This window comes from Scophthalmus maximus, chromosome 4 (assembly GCF_022379125.1).
Source record: "Scophthalmus maximus strain ysfricsl-2021 chromosome 4, ASM2237912v1, whole genome shotgun sequence".
Lineage (NCBI taxonomy): Eukaryota > Metazoa > Chordata > Actinopteri > Pleuronectiformes > Scophthalmidae > Scophthalmus > Scophthalmus maximus.
This window is the reverse complement of record NC_061518.1, coordinates 21,575,001-21,595,454: the sequence shown is the minus strand read 5'-3', so window position 1 is coordinate 21,595,454 and position 20,454 is coordinate 21,575,001. Positions and strand designations below refer to the sequence as shown.

At 43.2% G+C, this 20,454-nt stretch overlaps 2 protein-coding genes across 3 annotated transcripts in view; both read left to right on the top strand.

Annotated features, from left to right (window-relative positions):
- LOC118302701 (leucine-rich repeat-containing protein 49) overlaps positions 1 to 17,561 on the top strand; it is a 34,808-nt gene extending 17,247 nt beyond the window's left edge. The window contains 8 exon segments of the mRNA XM_047331382.1: positions 1,792 to 1,875; positions 3,118 to 3,293; positions 3,709 to 3,804; positions 10,185 to 10,419; positions 10,661 to 10,846; positions 11,662 to 11,771; positions 14,752 to 14,905; positions 16,745 to 17,561. Coding sequence (XP_047187338.1) covers positions 1,792 to 1,875; positions 3,118 to 3,293; positions 3,709 to 3,804; positions 10,185 to 10,419; positions 10,661 to 10,846; positions 11,662 to 11,771; positions 14,752 to 14,905; positions 16,745 to 16,960 — 1,257 coding nt within the window. The 3' untranslated portion in view covers positions 16,961 to 17,561.
- A 134-nt stretch (positions 17,562 to 17,695) lies between these two features.
- Positions 17,696 to 20,454, top strand: part of LOC118302698 (thrombospondin type-1 domain-containing protein 4-like) — a 50,658-nt gene continuing 47,899 nt past the window's right edge. For both annotated transcript variants that reach the window (XM_035629056.2, XM_035629057.2), the window contains exon 1: positions 17,696 to 18,727. The gene's annotated coding sequence lies outside the window, so the exon portion shown is untranslated. The remainder of the gene's footprint in view (positions 18,728 to 20,454) is intronic.

The following is a 20,454-nucleotide window of genomic DNA, read 5'->3' as shown; positions in this document are numbered from 1 at the left end:
AGAATGTTAACAGTTGTTATTTTTAATCAGACATTCAACTCACGGTCCAAAACTTTCGGTCATTGCTGAGAATAATTTGCTGATCACAAACTTTATTATGATTTCACTGATCAAAACAAACTTTAGTGGAACCTTACAGAGGCAGTCTGCCGTTCACTGTCAGCAGAGCATCTCCACGCTCCTGTACCGATGACGCCATGTACTCTGTAGCCTGTGCTCTCTGACATTGGTGCATTCATCATGTTCTCGGTTGCGTATTAGAGCCAAAAATGCATCCGTGACTAAACTGTGACGACGAGCTTAGCATTTACAATGCACGTAATGAACGCCTCAGCTATTGTCAAGTGTAAAGGTGGAGTCGTTGCCCTTCGTACGCTGTGCCCACAAAGAGCCACAGTGAAATATCTGCATGCTTTTAGAGGCTGTCAAGCAGGGAGCACCCAGGTCTGAGCTTGTACTCTCCAGGAATCTGAAAGCACCACACACCTTGCCCTCGGAACATACTGCTGATATGGTTAAAAAAGAAAAAACCTCATAACTCTAATTTCAACAGTTTTCATGTTTTTACTTGAACTCTAAGGTATTTCACGACCCAATGGTCCATTAAATCTCCTCAACAAACTACTGTCAGTAGCTGTCAAGCTGGAAAGCGGGGACGTTTACACTCATTTACAGAAAGTTTACATTTGGGAGAGGCAAAGTTTTGATTTGGAAACAGAGATGTCAGCCCAGCGCTTGCGGTTTTCATCTCTTTCGAATCGTGTCACGGTATCGCTGTGGATGAAACATTGTAGTCGTCACTGAAGTTCTCGATTTTCCCCTGCAACTAATTTGGAAAAACTTGCCCCTAGTGTGCTATACTGTCAGTAGAAGTTGATCAGTTGATCTGAGATAACATCTATGCTGGGGAGATTGGCAATTATTCATGAATGGAATTGCAAAATGTTAATACTGCAAATTAGGAGATACAGTAGCAGTGTTCTCCTTTGGGGTAAGTAAATGCTGTTCCTCTGTCTCCTGTGGGGATAGTGCCAGAAGCGTTATGTCAAGTGTTATTTCAAAAACTAAATGGAAATAGAAAGCAAAACACACATACAGTAAATTGGAGCTGTCTCTGACTAAAGATATTATCAGTTGGCTTATAGTTATTATATCTTATCTGTCTATCTACTAATAAAACATATCATTCCACTCTGATTGTATTATTAACCTGCTTATAAATCTCTGTCAACGACAACTATCATTTAAAAAAAAAAAACATGTTTTAATGTTATTATCCAACTGGAAATATTGTATTGTATAAACAACCAAATAAACTTTGTGGCAGCAAGCCAACAGCTAATCAGTTGATACATTTAGCAGAATAGCAGATACACTCACGACTCACGACGGGTCCAGCCTCTTGATCTCTCGCCTCCAGCTGACATCAGGACCTTTACTCCAGTGAGGTTTGCATTTTGCTTCTATTGATCAGCGTGAAGCAGACAGCTGAATATCCCCACATGCTCTCTGCTGGCGCACTCAGATTGTGTTGGCAGCATTGCATTCTGGGAGTTTTGGCTTTCCCCAACAGCTGGGCTCAGATGATCCGAGACTGAAAATCAGACAGATAATCCTGTGATGCAGCCGGCCAGTGTGAGATTTTTTTCCTCCCAGCCCTCCTCAGTGGTCCAGTCTCGGGTGCAGGGAACTGTCTTTCCGTCGGTGTCATTTTGTGGTTCCTCTCTCTGCTGAATAATTCAGAACTCATGAATGGAGCGGCACTCTGATTGCACGGGCTCTCTTTTTCAGGACGAGGATCGGCGCATGGCTGGTGTACAAGCTCGAAAAGAGGAGGAGAAGAAGAGGGAGAGTCACAAGCAGACCATTCATAAGGTACCACTCTGATCTGATCTCTTCTTGTGTCTTCTTTGTCTGCCTGGATTTCCAGTTTAAATATACAGCAAATATGCAATGGTGGTTTACTGTTCAATTAGTTATTCGTAGTAGGATGAAGATAATCTGTTGCAAAGGTTCAATGTGTTAGACGAAGCTTTGATAATACAAAAGCTTTTTTATTAAAAGCACCACGTATTAGTTATAAGATATGATTATTCAGCTGAATGTTATTTACAGTATAGTTTATATTTGGACAATATCTAACCTCTGCGGCCTCATGATGGTACATTGTAATCTGCATCTTATTTTTTTTAACTTTTCATACTGTTTATTGTTGTTGTTTATTTAGGCTGTGTTATAGCAGGCCATTAGATACATATTTCAGATGCTGACATGAACTTTCAACTTTTCAAATGAACGCACTCGTTCTACAAGACACAAAGCTCCTTGGCTACATTGTTAATGTATGAGCCCATTGTGCTCATTGTGGTATGTACATGGGTGTTAATTATGCTTTATTTCTTTAAATGGTAAAAGATATTGACAGGCGTCTGTCTTGCAGTATTGCGTGTGTGTGTGTGTGTGTGTGTGAAGGTAAATATTGATGTGCTCCTGCTGTGTCTGCGCTGCAGTGGTGTCTTTCGCTGAGAGACGGTCTCTGCAGATTGCATTGTCTCTCAGTAACCTAACTCCTGCTAATCCCTGGTGTTGAGAAAATGTTTTATTGAATCCTGCAGCCTAGAGGGTTCATCAGGGTGGAGGATTCACTATGAACTGATACTGACTCACCCCTGCATCGGGGAGTGGCACATTCCATGACTGAGCACATTGAAACTACAGCTTAGCCTGGAATAGAACAATTGACAGCAGAGGAAGACAAATCTTCTCTCCTGCAGGGGGCGTGTCTTTCCCAAGCAAAAGAGCAAATCATGATTATTTTAAAATGCTGTGGTGCAAATGCATGTACAGTTAAAATCATTTTACAAAGTGAAATCATGGAGTAATTTCCATACTCTTCAATATTATATTGAGATAAGCAATGCAGGAGGGATAGGTTTACCTGTGAAGACAAAGTAGACAACCTTAGAATATGCCCTCTGTGTTCTGTTCGGGACAATTGTCACTTGAAACCAACTCTGTCCTGTGTGTGTGTGTGCGTGTGTGTGTGCGTGTGTGTGTGTGTGTGTGCGTGTGTGTGTGTGTCCGCCCGCCCGCCCGCCCGCCCGCCCACACACCAAGGAGAAGCGGCGTCTGGCGATCCGTAATGCAGCGCAGCAGTGGGAGGGCGCCAGGGCCTGCCTGGAGCTGCCGCCGACAAACGGTGCAAAAGAAGAAGCCAGTCCAGAGAACAGCCCTGCCCATAGCCCCGCCCAGACCAACGGCCTCACACAGGAGCCTTCTCCAGACGAGCCAAGGTGCACAACACATCAGCAGACCAGGAAGTCACTGAAGTGACATTTTCTTGAGCTGTCAGAGTTACTGGCTGCTAAGATACCAGTCTTACCTGTGACCTCATGTTCATACTCCAAAGCGAGTTGTGGGTCCACAACTCGTTCCAGTATGAATAGAGTGAGTCAACACTGCTTTAATGATTAGACTTCAATAGTATTAGCAGTTGGTGAGTCAAAACTGCTAACACTAATCAAGTGAAATTGTTTAGGTTTGTTTTAACTGAGAGGGGAATCTGGGAGTATGACAAAAATAATGTGTCTTATTTTCAGATTACAAGGTTTTATTTGATATCCCTGACTTCATCTGAGGCGGTTCTGTAAAGAGTGGTTTGCTCCTTTGCTGAAGGATTTTGTTAATCTTCTTTTTTCCCACCATCAGGCGGGTAAGCCCAGGTTCAGGACCAGAGCGACCGTCAGGGGGAACGGAGAACAGACTCCGCACCAACAGCCGTCCAAACAGCCCACGAGATCCCAAGTAAGACAAAGTCGAACGTGTGTGGTCATTCATTCTTCCATGCACATCTTAGACAAGGTCCAAGATGCTCACCCACTCGGCACTAAAACTTAAAAGTCTTTGGCTAACAGATTAGTAACGTTGACCATATTAGAGTGGTGTTGACTAGCCGCCACCTGAAATTATGACATCTGCAGAAATGTTTTGTGTCAGTGCTACAATACTGTCATTGACACCCGAGGTTCGCCATCTGGCCCTCTATTGATATGACACCTTTCTTTAACAATTGGTTTCACGTAAACCAAATCCAGTACTGTCTAGTGCACTGTGTAGATTCTCTTTCTGTTTCCCCAGAGTCCTCCATATCTGTCCGTTAGATCAGAGCCTCTCACTTTCACACATGTAGAAATAGTGACCCACACTGCTTTCCCACACGACTGCTGCTCAGTTTACCGGTGTCGTTTTTGTATTGTGATGTATTTCTCAATCAGTGAACTCACAACGGCGGGGTTGTCTGGGTGGCTTAGACACCTAATTTAACCACATAACATTGTTAAAAAAAGACTTGGATTTGGGCGGCAATTTTGTCATTTTCCCACAGACACCTGAAAGCGTAACAGCGTTTGGCCGCTGCATCAAAATCTTTGTTCGGGTGGACGTCTGTAGACAGCTCATTTTCCTAGTGGCCATTAGTCAGCTGACTGATGTGTCTGTAGCGGGTCGATTCCTCTCTTTTCCTATTCCTCTGACAGTTAGCGCGTTTCACCTGTGACAGCTGTAATTCTTGGCTGTTTGTCAAATCATCTCAATTTCATTTCTGCTCTAAAGATGTCAGGAGGCGACGCTAAGAGCTCGTTTTCACTCGTCCTGAGTTCACTTCCTCTGTGGTAGTAGAACATGTGACACCAGCCTCCTAGAACTCCTGCAGGTCAAACCAAGGAAACATTTTCATGACTGATTTACTTCGAAAAAGACTCATAGATGGACTCTCTGGTTATTTGCGCTCACTAGCCTAGACTAGTGAGCACAAATAACCCATAAGCCAATATAGTATCATCTCTCTTCAGAGCATTAGAGAGCTCTTAGCATGTTTCTTTCTGTTCAGTTTTGTAACCAAAGGGAAAACACATGGTTCCACCTACCTGAGAGAACAGTCATCCAAAGTGTTGGTTGGCTGGACCTCCTATCCTGACCTTCATGTCCTTGTGTCTTTTTTTGGTTATGTTTCTAATCAGCTGCACTTCCCTTTTTTTTATCTTTATCAGTTGTCAGAATGGCCTAGATGTAGAGAGATCATCCAAGTTATGGATTTGATCCCTGCAGCAGCTGGTGCATCAAACCCGTCCTGAAATATATTTTGGAGCAAGGCAATCACCCGTCTCCTTACACCAGGGCCGCTGGTCTTGGCGGCGCCTGAGCTCTTCAAGGTCTCTGCTTAAAGTCAGTGCACGCCTGTCTCAGATGTCAGTTTTCTCCACTACCACTGTTTCTAACTGAGACTGGGTGAGTGATGAGGGCCGAGATGTAAGTGGGGACTGTGTCAAAGAGTGTTATTACACGTTTCAGAGCTGACTTTTCCTTCCTTCACCGGGCTCTGAAAATGGCAATCCCTCTATGGCGATGGCTTTCCTGCACAGGATCCATTGTAACTTCACTCATGTGGTCCAACAGGTTGTTGTGACAAAGAGGACTTGCACAATACAGAATCCCAAACTCTTATACATTGGGAGTTGTATTACTTTGGCTTGTACATGTCAAAACAAAATAGGGCCTTTGTAAACTTGAAAGAGAAGCCAGATCTGTGACTAAAAGGTCAAAGGGTTGAAATCCTTATAATGCCTGTGAATATGTGCAGTAGGTGGGAAAATTGAAAGGTTGTTTCTTTCAATAGTGTGTGGGTTTATAGAGGGGTTGTAACGCCTACGCAGTGTCGCCCAGGCGACCTCAGATAGCTGTTGAAGTATTACATGCCGAAGAATATTACACCATCCTCCCCCGTGTAGAGCACGGCGGGACAGATGATGGATGACCTTGTCACTGTTTTTGAAGCCTGTGTATCACGATGCCGCGTGACAAAGCATAGCGGGTCGATGGGGGTGTGAATTCCCAGGAAGTACTAACAGCGGGGGGAGGTGTATTCTGTTACACCCTGAAGAGACAGAGAATTTGGTCTGTTACAGGTCATCCATAATCCTGCTACTTCAGAATCTCAACAGATTCATGGTCTTTCCGATAAGTCAGGGGCCGAACCCGACCCGTCCGCACATCTGGATGTGCTCAGTGCGAGCCACGGCAACTTCTTGGCACTTTTGTGTGTGCGTATGTAAGCCTGTGTGTTTTTCTGGGGACTGCCCTGTAAACTCTGAGAGAATACTTAAGAGTAAAACACACTTAGAAGAGTCAGAACTATTCTATTATTGTGGAGCATTGAAGAAAAGAAATTTGGGAATTTTATTGGTGCTTAGTGTCTCAGGCGGTAGAGTCGGTCATCCACTGACTCGAAGGTTGGCAGTTCGATCCCAGCGTCCTAGTTCGCATCCCGATATGTCCTTGGGCAAGACACTATGAATGTTTGTGAGTGTGAAGCGTTTCGAACGGTCAATAAGACTCGAAAAACCATTTTTAAATTTAGTCCATTTACTACTTACAATTTTGGACGACATCCAGAGACAGTGAGAATAACGGCATATGACAAATATGGACCTTTCCTGTGTTGGAAGCTGCTCTTGCTGTAAACCTCCACTTAGGAATTCTAAATAGCAAAATCAAAGTTACAGTTACTAAATCTACAGTGTTTGTATTGTTGATTCTAATTGTCTCACAAAATGTGCAGTCAAGGAAAAAGTTAAAAAAGTTACTTAAAAATATTTCCACATATTGGTCGAACAAGAACTGGTGATGGGTCATTATGGTTTAGCAAACTTTATTGTGTGTCAAAAATGATGATAGAATGATTGTAGCTAAACTGACAACTTTTTATAGATCGGCCCAACTACACTGCCTCAGACTATATGAATTTGAGCAGAGATGAATCTGCTACTGTATTAAAGGAATCAGCTAAAGTCTAGAGCACAGACTCTCTGAAATGAAGCTATCTGACAGAACTACACCCACAGTTAAACACCTTCACATTTAACATACTGTATAATACGAGTGATTGAGCTGTGCTAGTGGCACTTTAACGTGCCGGTTCATCTATTTTCCAGAGTGGTGGAGGGGATGAACTGACTGGTTTTGTATAATGGAAATCACGATAGTAGTAGTCTTTGCTCACCATCAGCAGCTGCAGTTTGCTGACAGATGCAAATGAGTAAATTTCAACTGCACATTTCGCATGACAGCGTCATGGCATCCTGCAATGATTAAGTTATGGGACGATTGTATTGTGCCCCTTACGAAGTTTGACATTGTTGCAAGGTGCAGGTTTATTCATTTGTTTTATTTCAACCCCGTTTTCCACAGAGTGGAAAAGCTGTAACTCCGAAGTCCACCGATGCAGTCGGTCACCGCGTGGGCCGATGGGAACTACTATTCATACGTTCATTTAACAAAGGGTTGTGCTGAGATCATAAACAAGTGGTTTCGCAGGCACATGACTCAATAAGTTATTCTCACAATGGTTAGAAAGAAGTTACGGTAACAGTGTGCAGTCTGCGGGGGTCAGCAATTTGTAAGCATACCATAGGTTTGAGCCCCGAGAGTCTAGAACGACCTGAATCATTTTCATCCTTCAAATCTCTTCATAAAACATACTTTTATCTCGATTTAGGTTGAGTTTTTGCTTTATTTTGGTGGTAGTATTAATTTAGTATTCCCTATTTTGTACATCACCGCGTTATTAATCTTATGATTTAGGTTTATTTGTGGCCCTGTCATAGTATGCTGTGACTGGAGTTTTGTGTTCCCGGGGCTATACAAAGAAAGACTATTATTTCATCTGCGCTATACTGAAGTTGAACAATTTGAGTGAAATGATGAAATGCTATTTCAGCTCAGAGAGTAATGTGTCTTACACATCACCACCACACAGTGTTTAAGCTATTGGAGACATGTGTGCTACCAGTCATGTCTTTTGGGCCACTAAACTACTGAGAGATGGCCGACATCCTTTTTCAAAACTGCTGTAGGATTAAGTGAGATAGCTGTGATTGAATCAGATTCCAACACTAATAGGCCAGAGCAGGGTCCATGTAATTGTGAACAGCTTCTTCACCGTGTCTTCAATCAGCCTTGGTTGCACCTTCTCCTCACCCCTGACTTTCTGCCTTTGGCGATCCCACATCTCGGGGGCGGGGCATATCCTGACGATTTAATTGCTGTTCCGTGTCTGACGCCTCCCCCCTCTAGTCCCATGTTTCTGTCTGTGGGCTTGCAAGAGGACACACGACATTTCTTGATTTCTTGGTTTAAATATTACACTTTATCTCTATTGTCATGCTCTATGCTGCTGAATGCATATTTCATTATCTGGAGCAATACATTCAACCTCTCGCCTTCTAGCATTTATGTACTTGTACTATGTGCCTTCGCAGCCGCAGTCACTGCAACAGTTCACTCTGTTGACTGATGTCTTTTGACATCTTTCAGGAACCTGTTTAATAATCGGCTTTGTCAGTTGTTCAAGTTTTCCTGTCAACAGTTTTAGTTTTAGAAAAAGTGGTTTGTATCAACTTTGGGGGAAAAGGACTGTATATTCTATCAGGGTATAGTTGGAGGTCAGAGGGTGACAGCAAGGACGACTCTGCCAGAGTGTGTCCAGTTCTTTTAGTATATCCACACCATGTCTGAGGCTGTCGTATGGTGCATCACCTCAGGGAACATGGAAGGATAATGTGTCTGCATTACAAATATGATGACTGAGTGGGGCATTCCCTGTCAGCCACTGGTTTGTTTTAAAGAGATTCAGGCTAAGTTACATGATTGTTCTGGATGTTGTGTTTACTGACTAGTGTAATTTGTGGCTTGTTATTTTGAGCATACAGTTTTCCTGAAGGCTATTTAAAACTAACTGAATTCATTTTAAACTGAGGTTGCGGGGCACACCGCAACCTCAACTACAACACGCACGCACGCACGCACGCACGCACGCACACAGGTCGCACTCACAGGTCGCACACAACACACACACACAACACACACACACACAACACACACACACACACACACACACACACACACACACACACACACACACACACTCACTCCTGTACCTTTTCGTCTCCTGAGGCTCCTGACCGTTCACCTGTCTTTTACACAAGAATGAATAAATGAAACTGACTCGAGGCCAAAGTGACACCCACCAAGAACCAGATGTCAGTGTCGTGTCACGTTCCTCCTGCTCAAAAATTTTGAAGGATTACGGCTTTCCACTCGTCTTTGGTTTTTGGACTGTGGGGCAAGAATTCATCTTCACTTTTATTTCACAGAGAAAAAAAACCTGCCGTTTAACTGATGATGAAAATAATGTATTTGCAGCACTAACTAACAACTAATTTCAAAATGATTGAGTTGACTTACATGTAGAGTTAGATTTGATAAACACTGACAACTAGAATGGGCCTCAGTAGACTGCATACCTCAAGGACGGGGCATGTTTCAAAAAAGAAGCCATTCACTTTTGGCGCAGATCTGGGCAAATCCATTTTTTTATCACTTTTGGGACATTTCTGCCAATTTCCGCAGGGAATTATTCATGGACCTTAATGGAATGAGCCGGCCATGCTCTCTCCAGTACAGACAGGACTCACCTCTGTGGGATTCATCTCACTGTGGCCCTAACCTAGGTGGCCTGAGTACAGCTCACTGCGTCTCCCATGTACAGGATGTCTACTGTCCTTCTTCGACTTGTTTCCTCCGTCTCTCTTTGTCCCCGACTCTGACTGATGACTGTCTCCCGCCTCATACTTCGTAGAAAATCGGTCTGAACAAGACTCTTGGATTAGACTTCTGCAATCAAAGGATTAGTCTCCTGTCCACGATGGCTTTCTGTTGCAGCTAGATTGGATGGGTGTGAAATATGAATAGGGGTGATTAGTTAGTTGGCAGGCTGAACCCAGAATGATCAGTGTTGAGTAGCACGCAGCAAGTAGCCATTTGATGCCCTGCTATGCTGAAACGTCCCCCGAGTGTCAGCAGACCGAGAAGGCTGTGCACATGAGCTCAGCCAGGGAGATTTCATTGAGACTTGCCCAGATCATCAACTCTCACGACTTTTCTTGTCAGGGAAGGGCCACTCCAGAGGTCGTAGAGGAGATATTTTTTTTCCTCTCTTAGCAAAATGCCTGCTTTTTCAAGCAAATGTAAGCGAAGCACTTTTGACTCAAAGAATGTTCTCAAGGCAACATTCTTTTTTGATGTGTTCAACATTTGCCACACTGTGTGTATGTGTGTATACTTTGCAGGCTTTTGGAGGCAGGGAGCAGCACAGTTCAGAGCTTGTCCCTGTCTGAGAGTCACCTGGCGGAGTTGGATGGAGATACCCTGCGTTTATTTGGACTCGGAGCCCTGGAGGCCCTGGAGCGGGGTTGGGGAGTTCAGACCGCCGGTGCTGTCACTGTGATAACCTTCCGCTACATCAGCTTCGACGCCATTGTACCAACACTGCCGCGAATAAGGGTCAAGTTCCCCAATCTATCGGTGAGGCCACTAATTGCATGAGATACTGACTCAAGGCAAGATGTTGAGAAGAAGAAAAAAACACTTGGCGTTGTGATAAATGCCGAAAATCTTCTAACACTTCACTGCCATGTCATGACACTGAGAGGGCAGTGTTGGCTGGTGGATACCTGTCCTCTCACAGCCTAACAGTCCTTGTTTGTGTTTAACTTTCTTTTCTACCTCTCTGAAACTGACTTGTTGCCTGTTCCTTTTTCCACAGCACCTGATCTTCTTGGAAACCAACATCAGCCGCCTGCCGCAGCTGGCCGCCCTGGCTCAGGTGAGACGTCTGGATCAGCTGACCATCCACCCGGAGGGAAACCCAGTGGTCAGTCTGGCTCTGTGGCGCTCTTTCGTCATCTACCGCCTCCACCACTTCAACCTGCAGAGAATCAATGGCCAGGAGGTGAGGAGCAGAACGATCTTTAATGCAGTCCTCCTGCTGGCAAGAAAGAAATGTAGTTACCAACAACACATTTCACTCCTAATTATTTTTTTCTCATGTACAGGGAAATATAATTTGTTCAATATGTTAAATAGAAGCAGAAATATTGTAAATTTGCAGGTTAAAAGAATAGTTCAATTTATGAGAAGAGAAGATTGATAACAGTCTCATTAAATATGAGGGTTCATCCAGCAGAATGTGAATTTAGCTTAGCATAAAGACTGTAAACAGCTAGCCTGGTTCTATCCACAAGTAATATAATGACTTGGCAACTTTTAGGATGACTAATCAGCATATCATATCTGGATTGTTTAATCTGTTCATTATGAGGCGGATTTCGATGGTTCTGACCAGTAAGTTCTGTGAGTTTTTTGGAAGCTGCCTGGCGAGTGGTCGCAGCCAAGAAAGAGTCCCACACGAGCGAATTCCCCATAAAATGGCAGATTTTCATCATCCCACTTCTGTTTTTTTTATATCGTATCAAATACGATACAGCGTGTTAATCTTTTCGATGTGTTGTTAAGTGGATTTTGTTTCCTGCAGACAGGAACAGGCTGGCTTTTTCCACTGTTTATGCTGAGGGAGGCTAACTGGCAGCTGGCTGTGCAGGTGTGATAGTAGTTCTGAATGTGTTATCTTTAAGGAGGGGAATTGTGTATTTCTCAAACCTGTCAACCTATTTTAGTTACCAGCCTTAAATCTTGGAGCCCATGGCCGTTGGAATGACCTATACTGGTTTCACCTCCGGCACATCCACGTTTGTGTGTCTCCCTCAGGTGACCATGAACGATGTGATCGCTGCAGAGCGTGCGTTTGGAACGCTGGGTCATATTGCAGCCACCGAAACTCCACGTTGCCGCCTCCTGTTGCTACTGGAGGAGTCCAGGTGAGAACCCGATCCCAGACACTGAACCATAACATAACATTAACTGCAATTTAATGACGGGTGTGTGTGAGTGAGTGTGAGAGTCCTGGACTGTGCGTATTTTGCTTTGAATATGTCAAAAAGTTTGGGATTCTTAAAGAGTTACAGCTTGTGAGTGTGTACGCTACTGTGCATGTGTGTGCATGCCTGTGCGTGGCATTCTGTGTGTATACATTTGTGTGTGTGGGAGAGAGAGAGATCTGTGCGATAGCGAGACAGAGCCTGGCACCAAGGAGCCAGGAGCATTAGACTGTGTGTCTCAGGGTATGGGTGGGTATTTGGCACCTCCACACAAACATTCCTCTCTCTTCCAGCCAAGAGCTCTTGAGGTCTGTCACTGTCGGTCAATAAAAACATCCTTGCAAAGCAAAAGATCTGCTGGATTTGTCACGCACAAGGCTTTTTGTCTAAGCAAAGACAAAAAGGGCAAACTTGTGAAGCTGCAAACCTTTTACTGCCCCTCCTAAGTTTGCCTTAAGACTGGAAACTTTCCATCATCTGAAAGGTTGAAAGAACTTACATGTAGTACATACTTTCTATTGTTACATGTAGTACATACTTTCCATTGTGACTGACGAAATAATGACAATAATGTGCAGGTGCATGTGTGGATATGAGTGGCGCACACTCTTTGAAATATAAGGAAAAGTCATCAAACCTTCTCATCACTTATTGTCGAAAATTACAACAGTGTGTGATGAAGTTGAGTTGCAGCCGTGTCCTCGGTTCCCCTTTCAGAATCATGTTGAAAATGAACTCGTGAACTTTAGGACAACTGTCTCCTCCTGGCTGCGTCTCGAACCTGATTCATATACACTCTGTTATGGACAGATAATACACATCAGCCCAAGGCTCAAGATTATTTTCATATCAGTGTTGAAATCTTAATTACAGTAATCTGCATGCAGAATTACTTCCCCGAAAGTCAATTATATCCATTTGTTGCACTAAATGCTGTGCAACTCCAAACCTTCCAACTGTAGACTCTTTCATGTGTTCTGTAAAGTGTGTCTTCTGGTTGCGCTCGTGCTGCTCAGCGGATTGTGGGTTGGCAGCTCAGCGCTGTTGAGACATCAGCGTGTTCCAAGGGTTTGAGGATTTATTCTCACTGTCAGACAGGTCCCTTGCATGTTATTGCAGTATAATATTCCTGCAATTAAAGTCTTTGCTTGTGTAAATGTGCAAATACCAAATTTTACCATTTCTTTGTGAAATTCATGAAATCATCTAAATTCTTTGAAATATCCATGCAGTAGACAAGACTGTGTCCCGCAGCACAAGTAACACATGAATTGTCCTGATGCTGTAACGTATCAGTATTACAATATTTATATTACATGTAGTAGATGGATTTTTAAATACATATTGCTGTGGATTGGCTTCTGTAAAGTTAGGTTAGGTCTGTTGAAAAGATCTTTTTGCATTAATCACTTCTTTCATAATATTGCCAAGCTAACGCTGTCTCCCTAATGTTTCCAGCAAAGCTAGCAAAGGCCAGATGAAAAATTGTCTCCACCGATCAAATCTTAAATTAGCATTTGAATTTTATGGAACGCAATACAGTATATGCTTCCACGTCCTCTTGTTTGACCTTCCTCCTCTCTAACAAGGGTATTCACTACTCTCTACCAGTATTAATCACATCCCAGCACACATCGTACATGAGGTTGCAATGGTTGGATGCTGTAGTCTGTGAATCCTCTGCTTTCATTCGCCGTATAATCACACAGCTGCACTGTGAAGATGTTGTCAATAAACAAAGTCCTAAAGCATTTTTAATTTATTTAATTAAAAAAGATTTGTTACGCTTCCATATATTGGTCGTTAGGGTAATTTTTAATTTCGACCTAAGCTGATCTCTTGATCTTGATCACATGGTGACAAAGAGGAGAGCGCACTTCTTCTTCCCTCTCTGCTTCAAATTTCATCAGACATTCTCTCAGTGAAGGGAAGACATGGAGAGGCACTGAATTCTCCCACTACAGTGCCTAGTGCCTGTGTCGCCCATATTTTCCAAAATGCAATCATATAGCGCAGGACCTTTCGATAGATTCCATTGGCTCTGTGTCTGTGTAGCTCAGTCAGCAACTGACGAATCGTCTCAACTTTGGGCTCAAAGCCAAAGGGGATGAAAGGAAGTAATGTCACAAGGTTTGCCTTGGATTCTGCGTATTGTTTGCACCATCTGATCATGGCTGCTGTTCTCTCAGTACATATTTACACTAACGTACATTTAACGTACCGAATTTGTGTGATGGAAACACAACATGAACTTTGTCACCCTGATTCTCTCTGGCAGTAACAAACATGCACAAGCATAAACTGTACACACACACACACACACACACACAGATCTACCTTTCTTAAGCGTGTTTCACCTTGTTAGTCAGCGCAATTGGTGATTTCACACACGCACGCTCTACAAATGCTGTCTTACCCTATGTGGAATGTTTGCCTGCAGCCTCCTCTTCAGAGACTATTTCAGCATCCTGGCACTGGTCTGTGGAACATGTTGCTGCAATAGTGTATCACATGAGATTTCACACTGACAGATGTAGTGTACATCACTTAAACCCTCGGCTGCTCTGATGAGTGTACACATCCTGCTGCTGAGCGATAAGAATGCAATTAAAAACACTGACATGGAAAATGTATTCAAAGGTGAAATGATCAATCACTTATTTAGGGACAGTTTGATCGCCGTCATCTCATGAATCGTGGTTTCCTTCAAAGAACCGAGCGATCCTCTGTGCTTTATCTGCTGTCACTGTATTTCCCTTTAAAAAGCTTGTCTCACAGTGCTGAAGTGAGAGTGTTCTTCGATGGACAGAGGAAAACACCATTATTATCTCGCCGCTGACTGTTTCCCTCCCAGGTCTCCGTGTCTCTCTACACTCTGTGTCTCGCTCACTCTCGTCTCTGGTCTCTCCTTGTCCTGAAGGAAGCGTCAGCTGCAGTTCCTGTTGGAGGGGCGAGGCCGGCGGCCAGGCCTGAGTCCCGAGGAGCTGCGGGACAACGGGAAGCTGCTGGGAGAAGGCCTGAGCAGAGCGCTGTTCAACTACCCGAGCAGAGACTGCAGTGCGGAGAGCCCTGAGGTCAGTGCTGTTTTATTCACATCGACCCAGTGGCTTGAGAAACAGCAATGAATCTTGAAACAGACAGGAGTTATTAGTTTGGTAACCAAAACATCAACCCACTACTAACAGACTTCAAGTTAACTCCCAAAACCATGTCTTCTAAAACACACCAGTAAGGAACTCTTAATCTACAGTAGAACGCACTTTGTCCACACCACACACACTCACAGAGCACTCACTTAGGTACACCATACTAAGGCCCAGTCCCATTTCTCCAAGGCCCAATGCCATTTCTCTAAACCTAACCCCTTCCCTTGAAACAGAGTTACAAGGGAAGGGGTTTAAAATCTACCCCTACGAAATGGGGACACCCCTTCGTACACGATACATCATCACGTACGTAGACGTGACTTGTTTTTGCCGGAGATCTGGTCTTATAAAGACGCAACAGCACATCACGTTAGTTTATAACGTTACATATGTGGTACTAATATAATACATAACACTGCTACTTGCAACTCGCGAATTGTTTTTTTGCGACTAGGGATTATGTACATTGAACCGACAGACAAAGGTTGTCACACAAATTTGTGAGTTTCTTTGGTCGCCTAGGACATTTGCCTGTGATTCGCAAGGCATATCTCACAGCCCTCCGTTTAGAGTGTGGGTCTGAAAAATCTCCATTAGGATGGCCATCTAGCACTCCGCCCCCATCCAAACATTAACTGAAACTCCTGATCTGTATCTGCAGATTATAATGGATTCCACTGATCGACTGATCAGTCAAAGAGACTAAATCTCAAAGAGGAATGAGTCAGTTTCCTGAAAATCAAGCTTCAATACTTTCGCTAACAGATGGAAACCAGACACTAAGTAGGATATAAACTCCACATCCTGGGATCCCAGAGCCACTTACAGCTGATCTCACCTACACTCTGTCTTGCTCCTCGTCCAAAATATTATTTAAATTTTTAATCTCTTCAGTGCTCCAGCGATAAATACATGGGATTTGGGATTAAGCCCCATTAAGCAGCTGAAAGGCTTGATTTCTTTTGAAAAAATCTGAATTTAAAGGAGTGTGTCACAGCATATTTTTTGCTTCCATGGTATTTTTTTCGGAGGGAAATCATCAGCAGGACCAATGCAGTTGCAATCTGATTTTTATTTTTTCAACCGCCATTTTCTGTGTTCTATATTTCTGTATCTATATTTGGAGGTTGTGGCTTTTACCAGGAGACTGGTATCATTTATTTATAAAAATCATATTTATGAAATATGTATTGTCACAATTGTTGTGAAGATAGCTAGAAGCTTATTCCTGAAAAACGAGGGGAGAGCTTGTGCACAACGTTACAGGTTGGAGGTCCTGGCAACTGAAGGGGGAACGTGATAGAAAAAAAACCCCACATTTGCCCTGGTCCTGAATAGGTTTAGTCATCTCATGTATTAACTTAGACTCCGTTTTCTCAATCCAGAAATGTAAAATACATCATCTGACCTTGAAAGCCTATTTTGGCTGCTGTGAATAAACATACACATTTATATTTAAAAACTTCAGTGTCAAAAATATGAAAATGTGCATTTTCCTTTTAACAGCACTGACATACATGTTGGTTGAAAAAGAATCAGCTTCCCGCTCATCAACTATATAAAAGTGAATCATTTAAATAATGATGATACATCTTATGAGTGCATGTCTGACAAATTGTCCATTTGCTAGATCCATTCTGGTCTGAATGTTGCGGAAAATGTAGCGAGCAAGTTTTACTCTGTGATCTTCAAATCGCAGTTCTTCACCTTCATCTTAACAGTCAAAACAAAACAACGCGAATGACAATTCACGCCTTCTCCTCACAGGAAAGCACCGTGGAGCCATCGGAGCGTGCGGCCATGATAGAGCAGTACCTCCAGGAGTTGGTCCACAGGGCGTCGGACACCAACCTGAAGGGCGAGGCTCTCCACAGGCTCTGGCCCTCCATGTTTGCAGAGATGGTGGGAGACTGTGTGTTGGAGATGAGGGACCGGGCAGCCTTCCGCCGAGCCAGCCTTGCCAAGCTCTCGGAGACCAAGTGAACCGGACCAAAGGTTCACTCATAAGATCACTCAAACACACGCAGGAAACACGTGGACGTAGTTTCACCAGGGGCCTCCAGCGCTCACTCTAAAATGTCCTCTCCGCAACACATCGCATCACATTGTGACTTTATCAGTTAATCGAATCTGTGAAGGCCGAGGGTGTACATTCCCCTAGTGTGTGGGAAAACGCTTTCCTAAGATGGATGTTTGTTTTAAAAAATGTCTAAAAGAAATTTGTCATGTGTCCTGATTTGAATGTAGATTTTCACGGAGAACACGGTCTGATTCCTCAGCGCTCGGAGCTGTAACACACTTGAAGAAAGGTAGAAGGACTCACCGTGCATTGTGGTCCCTGCGGAATAACCTCTGCACCTTAAAGGCCCCCTGAATGAACCCTCTTCATCGTTACCACCATCAGCCGAAAATGACCGCTGTCTCTTTTTACTTCAACCTTGTATCACACATCGCTCTCTCACGTTCTCCTGCCTGCCGTTAAAAAAAACAAAACAGAGGGCACAAACACGGACAATGACTTTTCTTTGTTTACCACTGATTTTTCTGTATTGTACTTGGAATTAAAAGATTCTGTAGTAACAAAGATTGTGTTACATGGCTTATGCAGTTGTTTTATTTCTAGAAAAATGCCTTTGACAGGAGTGGAGAAATCGGGCGGCTGTTGTGTTCTAGGTCCAAGGCTCATCCTGTTCCTCTGACGTGAATCAAGTTCATCTCTTCTGCTTCCTTTCATAAGCATTTTGAAGGACGACTTTATTCCACTGACAGCCACTGGTCTCCCATGAGGCACAGTGTGTGTGCGTGCGTGCGTGTGTGTGTCCAGGAACCATGCCTCCTCTGGGTGGTGTGAGCTCAGACTGGAATGTCCCTGAAGGCACAGCGGCTGCACCAGCTCCTCACCACCTGCTCCTGCTGCCCTCACTATAAGGTATAAGGTATGTCGGGGGGGAGAACACCGCACTGACCCGGAGGTCGAGCTGCGGTTACACACAAATACACAGTCAACATTTCTTTCATTTTAAGAAGTGTCCTGAGTTTTTGACATCAGAATGAACTATTTAACCTTCTGTGTTGGCCCAGATTTCCCCACACCTTTCCAACACCAAATTAGGAAAATACAATATCTTCATTGATCTGGACAACCTGAATTGTTTGAAGTGTGAATGCAGTATGTGGCTTTTTAGGGGGCGCCCTTCTCTTGAAGATTTTCATCCAAACAAAGAAAAAAAGGGAACGCTTTGGTGAGTAACCACACGGTTACATTTCCCTTTTTAAAAAGCTTCAGCTAGATTGTTTTTAGTCTGACAAACAACATTGCTTTGTGCTGACGCGCTTTGTTTTTTTCGTGGCACTGTGGCTGTCCACATTGTCGGGAAGAGTCGAGTCCCAGAGGACGGATTGAACTCCAGAGTGACAGAATGCAGACGCAGAGAGAGAGAGAGAACAATGTCTCGTCGCTGGAAAGAAGTACAGGAGTCCAGGCGGCGTAGAACTCGCTGAGGCCCGATCACTTAACGCGGCTAAACACTTTAACATGGAGTCCATGTGTCTTCGTGAGTAATAATCCACAATGAATCTATTGCTCAAACACAGGACTTGTTTTTTATTTCTTATTTCACAGAGAGTGAAGGCAGTGCCCCAGGTCTGAATGACTAAGAACATGAGATATGATATCTTGAGAGGGGATTATGATGGTGATGTCGGGTGTCTCCATCCATTTATCCACCCAACACGTTTATCCAGAACAAGGTATTTTAGACTGTATGCAAGTTTACCCTGCAGTGCAAGCTTCAAGCCAACGGTTGGCTTTTCATACTATACAGAGAGACTGGAAAATCAGATGTGCCATGATGACTTTTTTCTCAGAACCGGGGGAAAACTGTCTGATTTAATAAATAAATGGTCACACACAATAAAATCAATAACACTGTCAGTTTGTACCATCCAAAGCTAAAGTGGTTGTAGTGAACATTCCAGCTTCTAGCGGGGAATGTCCTAATGTTTCCTTATTTTATTACTATATGTTTTACTGTTAACAATGCCCAATATTTGGCAAGTTTATAAAACGTAATGTACTATTTAATTCAAGGCATGCACCAGTGGTTGTCTGTAAACCACTCTTGGTAATATCTTGTTGTTCATTTCTGAGCTATTGCTAAAACTATAGCAGCACGTGTGAGCGTTTTCAAATTAAGAAATTTTAGTACAAAATCTGGCATATTTCAATACTAGTTTCCTTTTTTCCCCACACATAAAGGCAGGTCGGTGCAATGAAGGTACTTCAACAAATGAACAAAACTGGCCTACAAGCAGAAACAGGAATCCAAAAACCTGCTAATCCAAATAACAGAGCTGTGCTGTTCCTATGCTTTTGTGGAGGTTAGAGTAATGACAAGAGACCAGCATTATTGCACTAATACGGATTTACCAAGAGACTATGCAATATTATCGCCACTATTTGTGTTTCAGTGAATGACAAGCAATAAACCTAACCACTGGTTTGGAGGCTGCAGTGTTGATGTGCTGAACTTATTAGCTGGAGACGTTCCACCTCACAGGACCAACTATTCGTTTTTCCTGGAATGAGCCAAGTGCATTGTTTATTGTGAGCAATGCACAAAAAAATATTTTAAAAAACTGATAAAAAAACCTAGATAAGTAAAGAAAAAAACCTCCTGAAAGTGGAATTTCACTTTGTTTCAAATCTGGACTTTATTTAAGACAACAAAAAAAAAAAAACGTCTGTTGTGCATCTCTGTCAACCAAGTAGAGTTGAAGGAAATGTCGTCACAATGTCTCCTTATGTTCCTGAGTTATGGTGTTGAATGACGGCCAGGACAGTGTCATGCAGAACATTATGATGTCACAGTGAAGTTGACCTTTGACCTTGACTAACCTACAATATTGTCCTTGAATAAATCAACAAAATGAGAGCAAGACTGTGAATCAGATTTTAGCAGTGCAAGTGTTTTTGGAGTCAGATCAGCCCTCACTGCAAACAACTGAAGTTGGATATTTTAGTAAATGTAGCACCAAGCAGTGAGAAAAAAAAGTAACCAGCCTAAGTGATGGATATTTTTTCCAGCATAGCGTACAAACCAGTGGCAGGTCAATGCACATGTTGTCCAGTGTCAGACAACAGGGACTCTTCTCTCCAGAGCTCCAGAAACATTCCTGAGCAGCATCAACATGATGGTGGGGATGGTCAGTGGGAGGCAACAGGGAGCAGCAACGTCTGCAGAGACACACATGTTGTTTATGAAATGGATTTTGCATCATGTATTCATGAACAGACTCACATTTTTTGAGATACTTCACGTTATTGACAGCTAATGTAATATTGGCTACATAACTAAAGCCATTGTTAAGACAGCATGATTACTGACTTTGGGTATATTTATTTCTGTATTGTATGTAACATACAGTAGTACGGTGCAAACCACTGAATCACCCATACTGTTTTGTTCCGATAACAT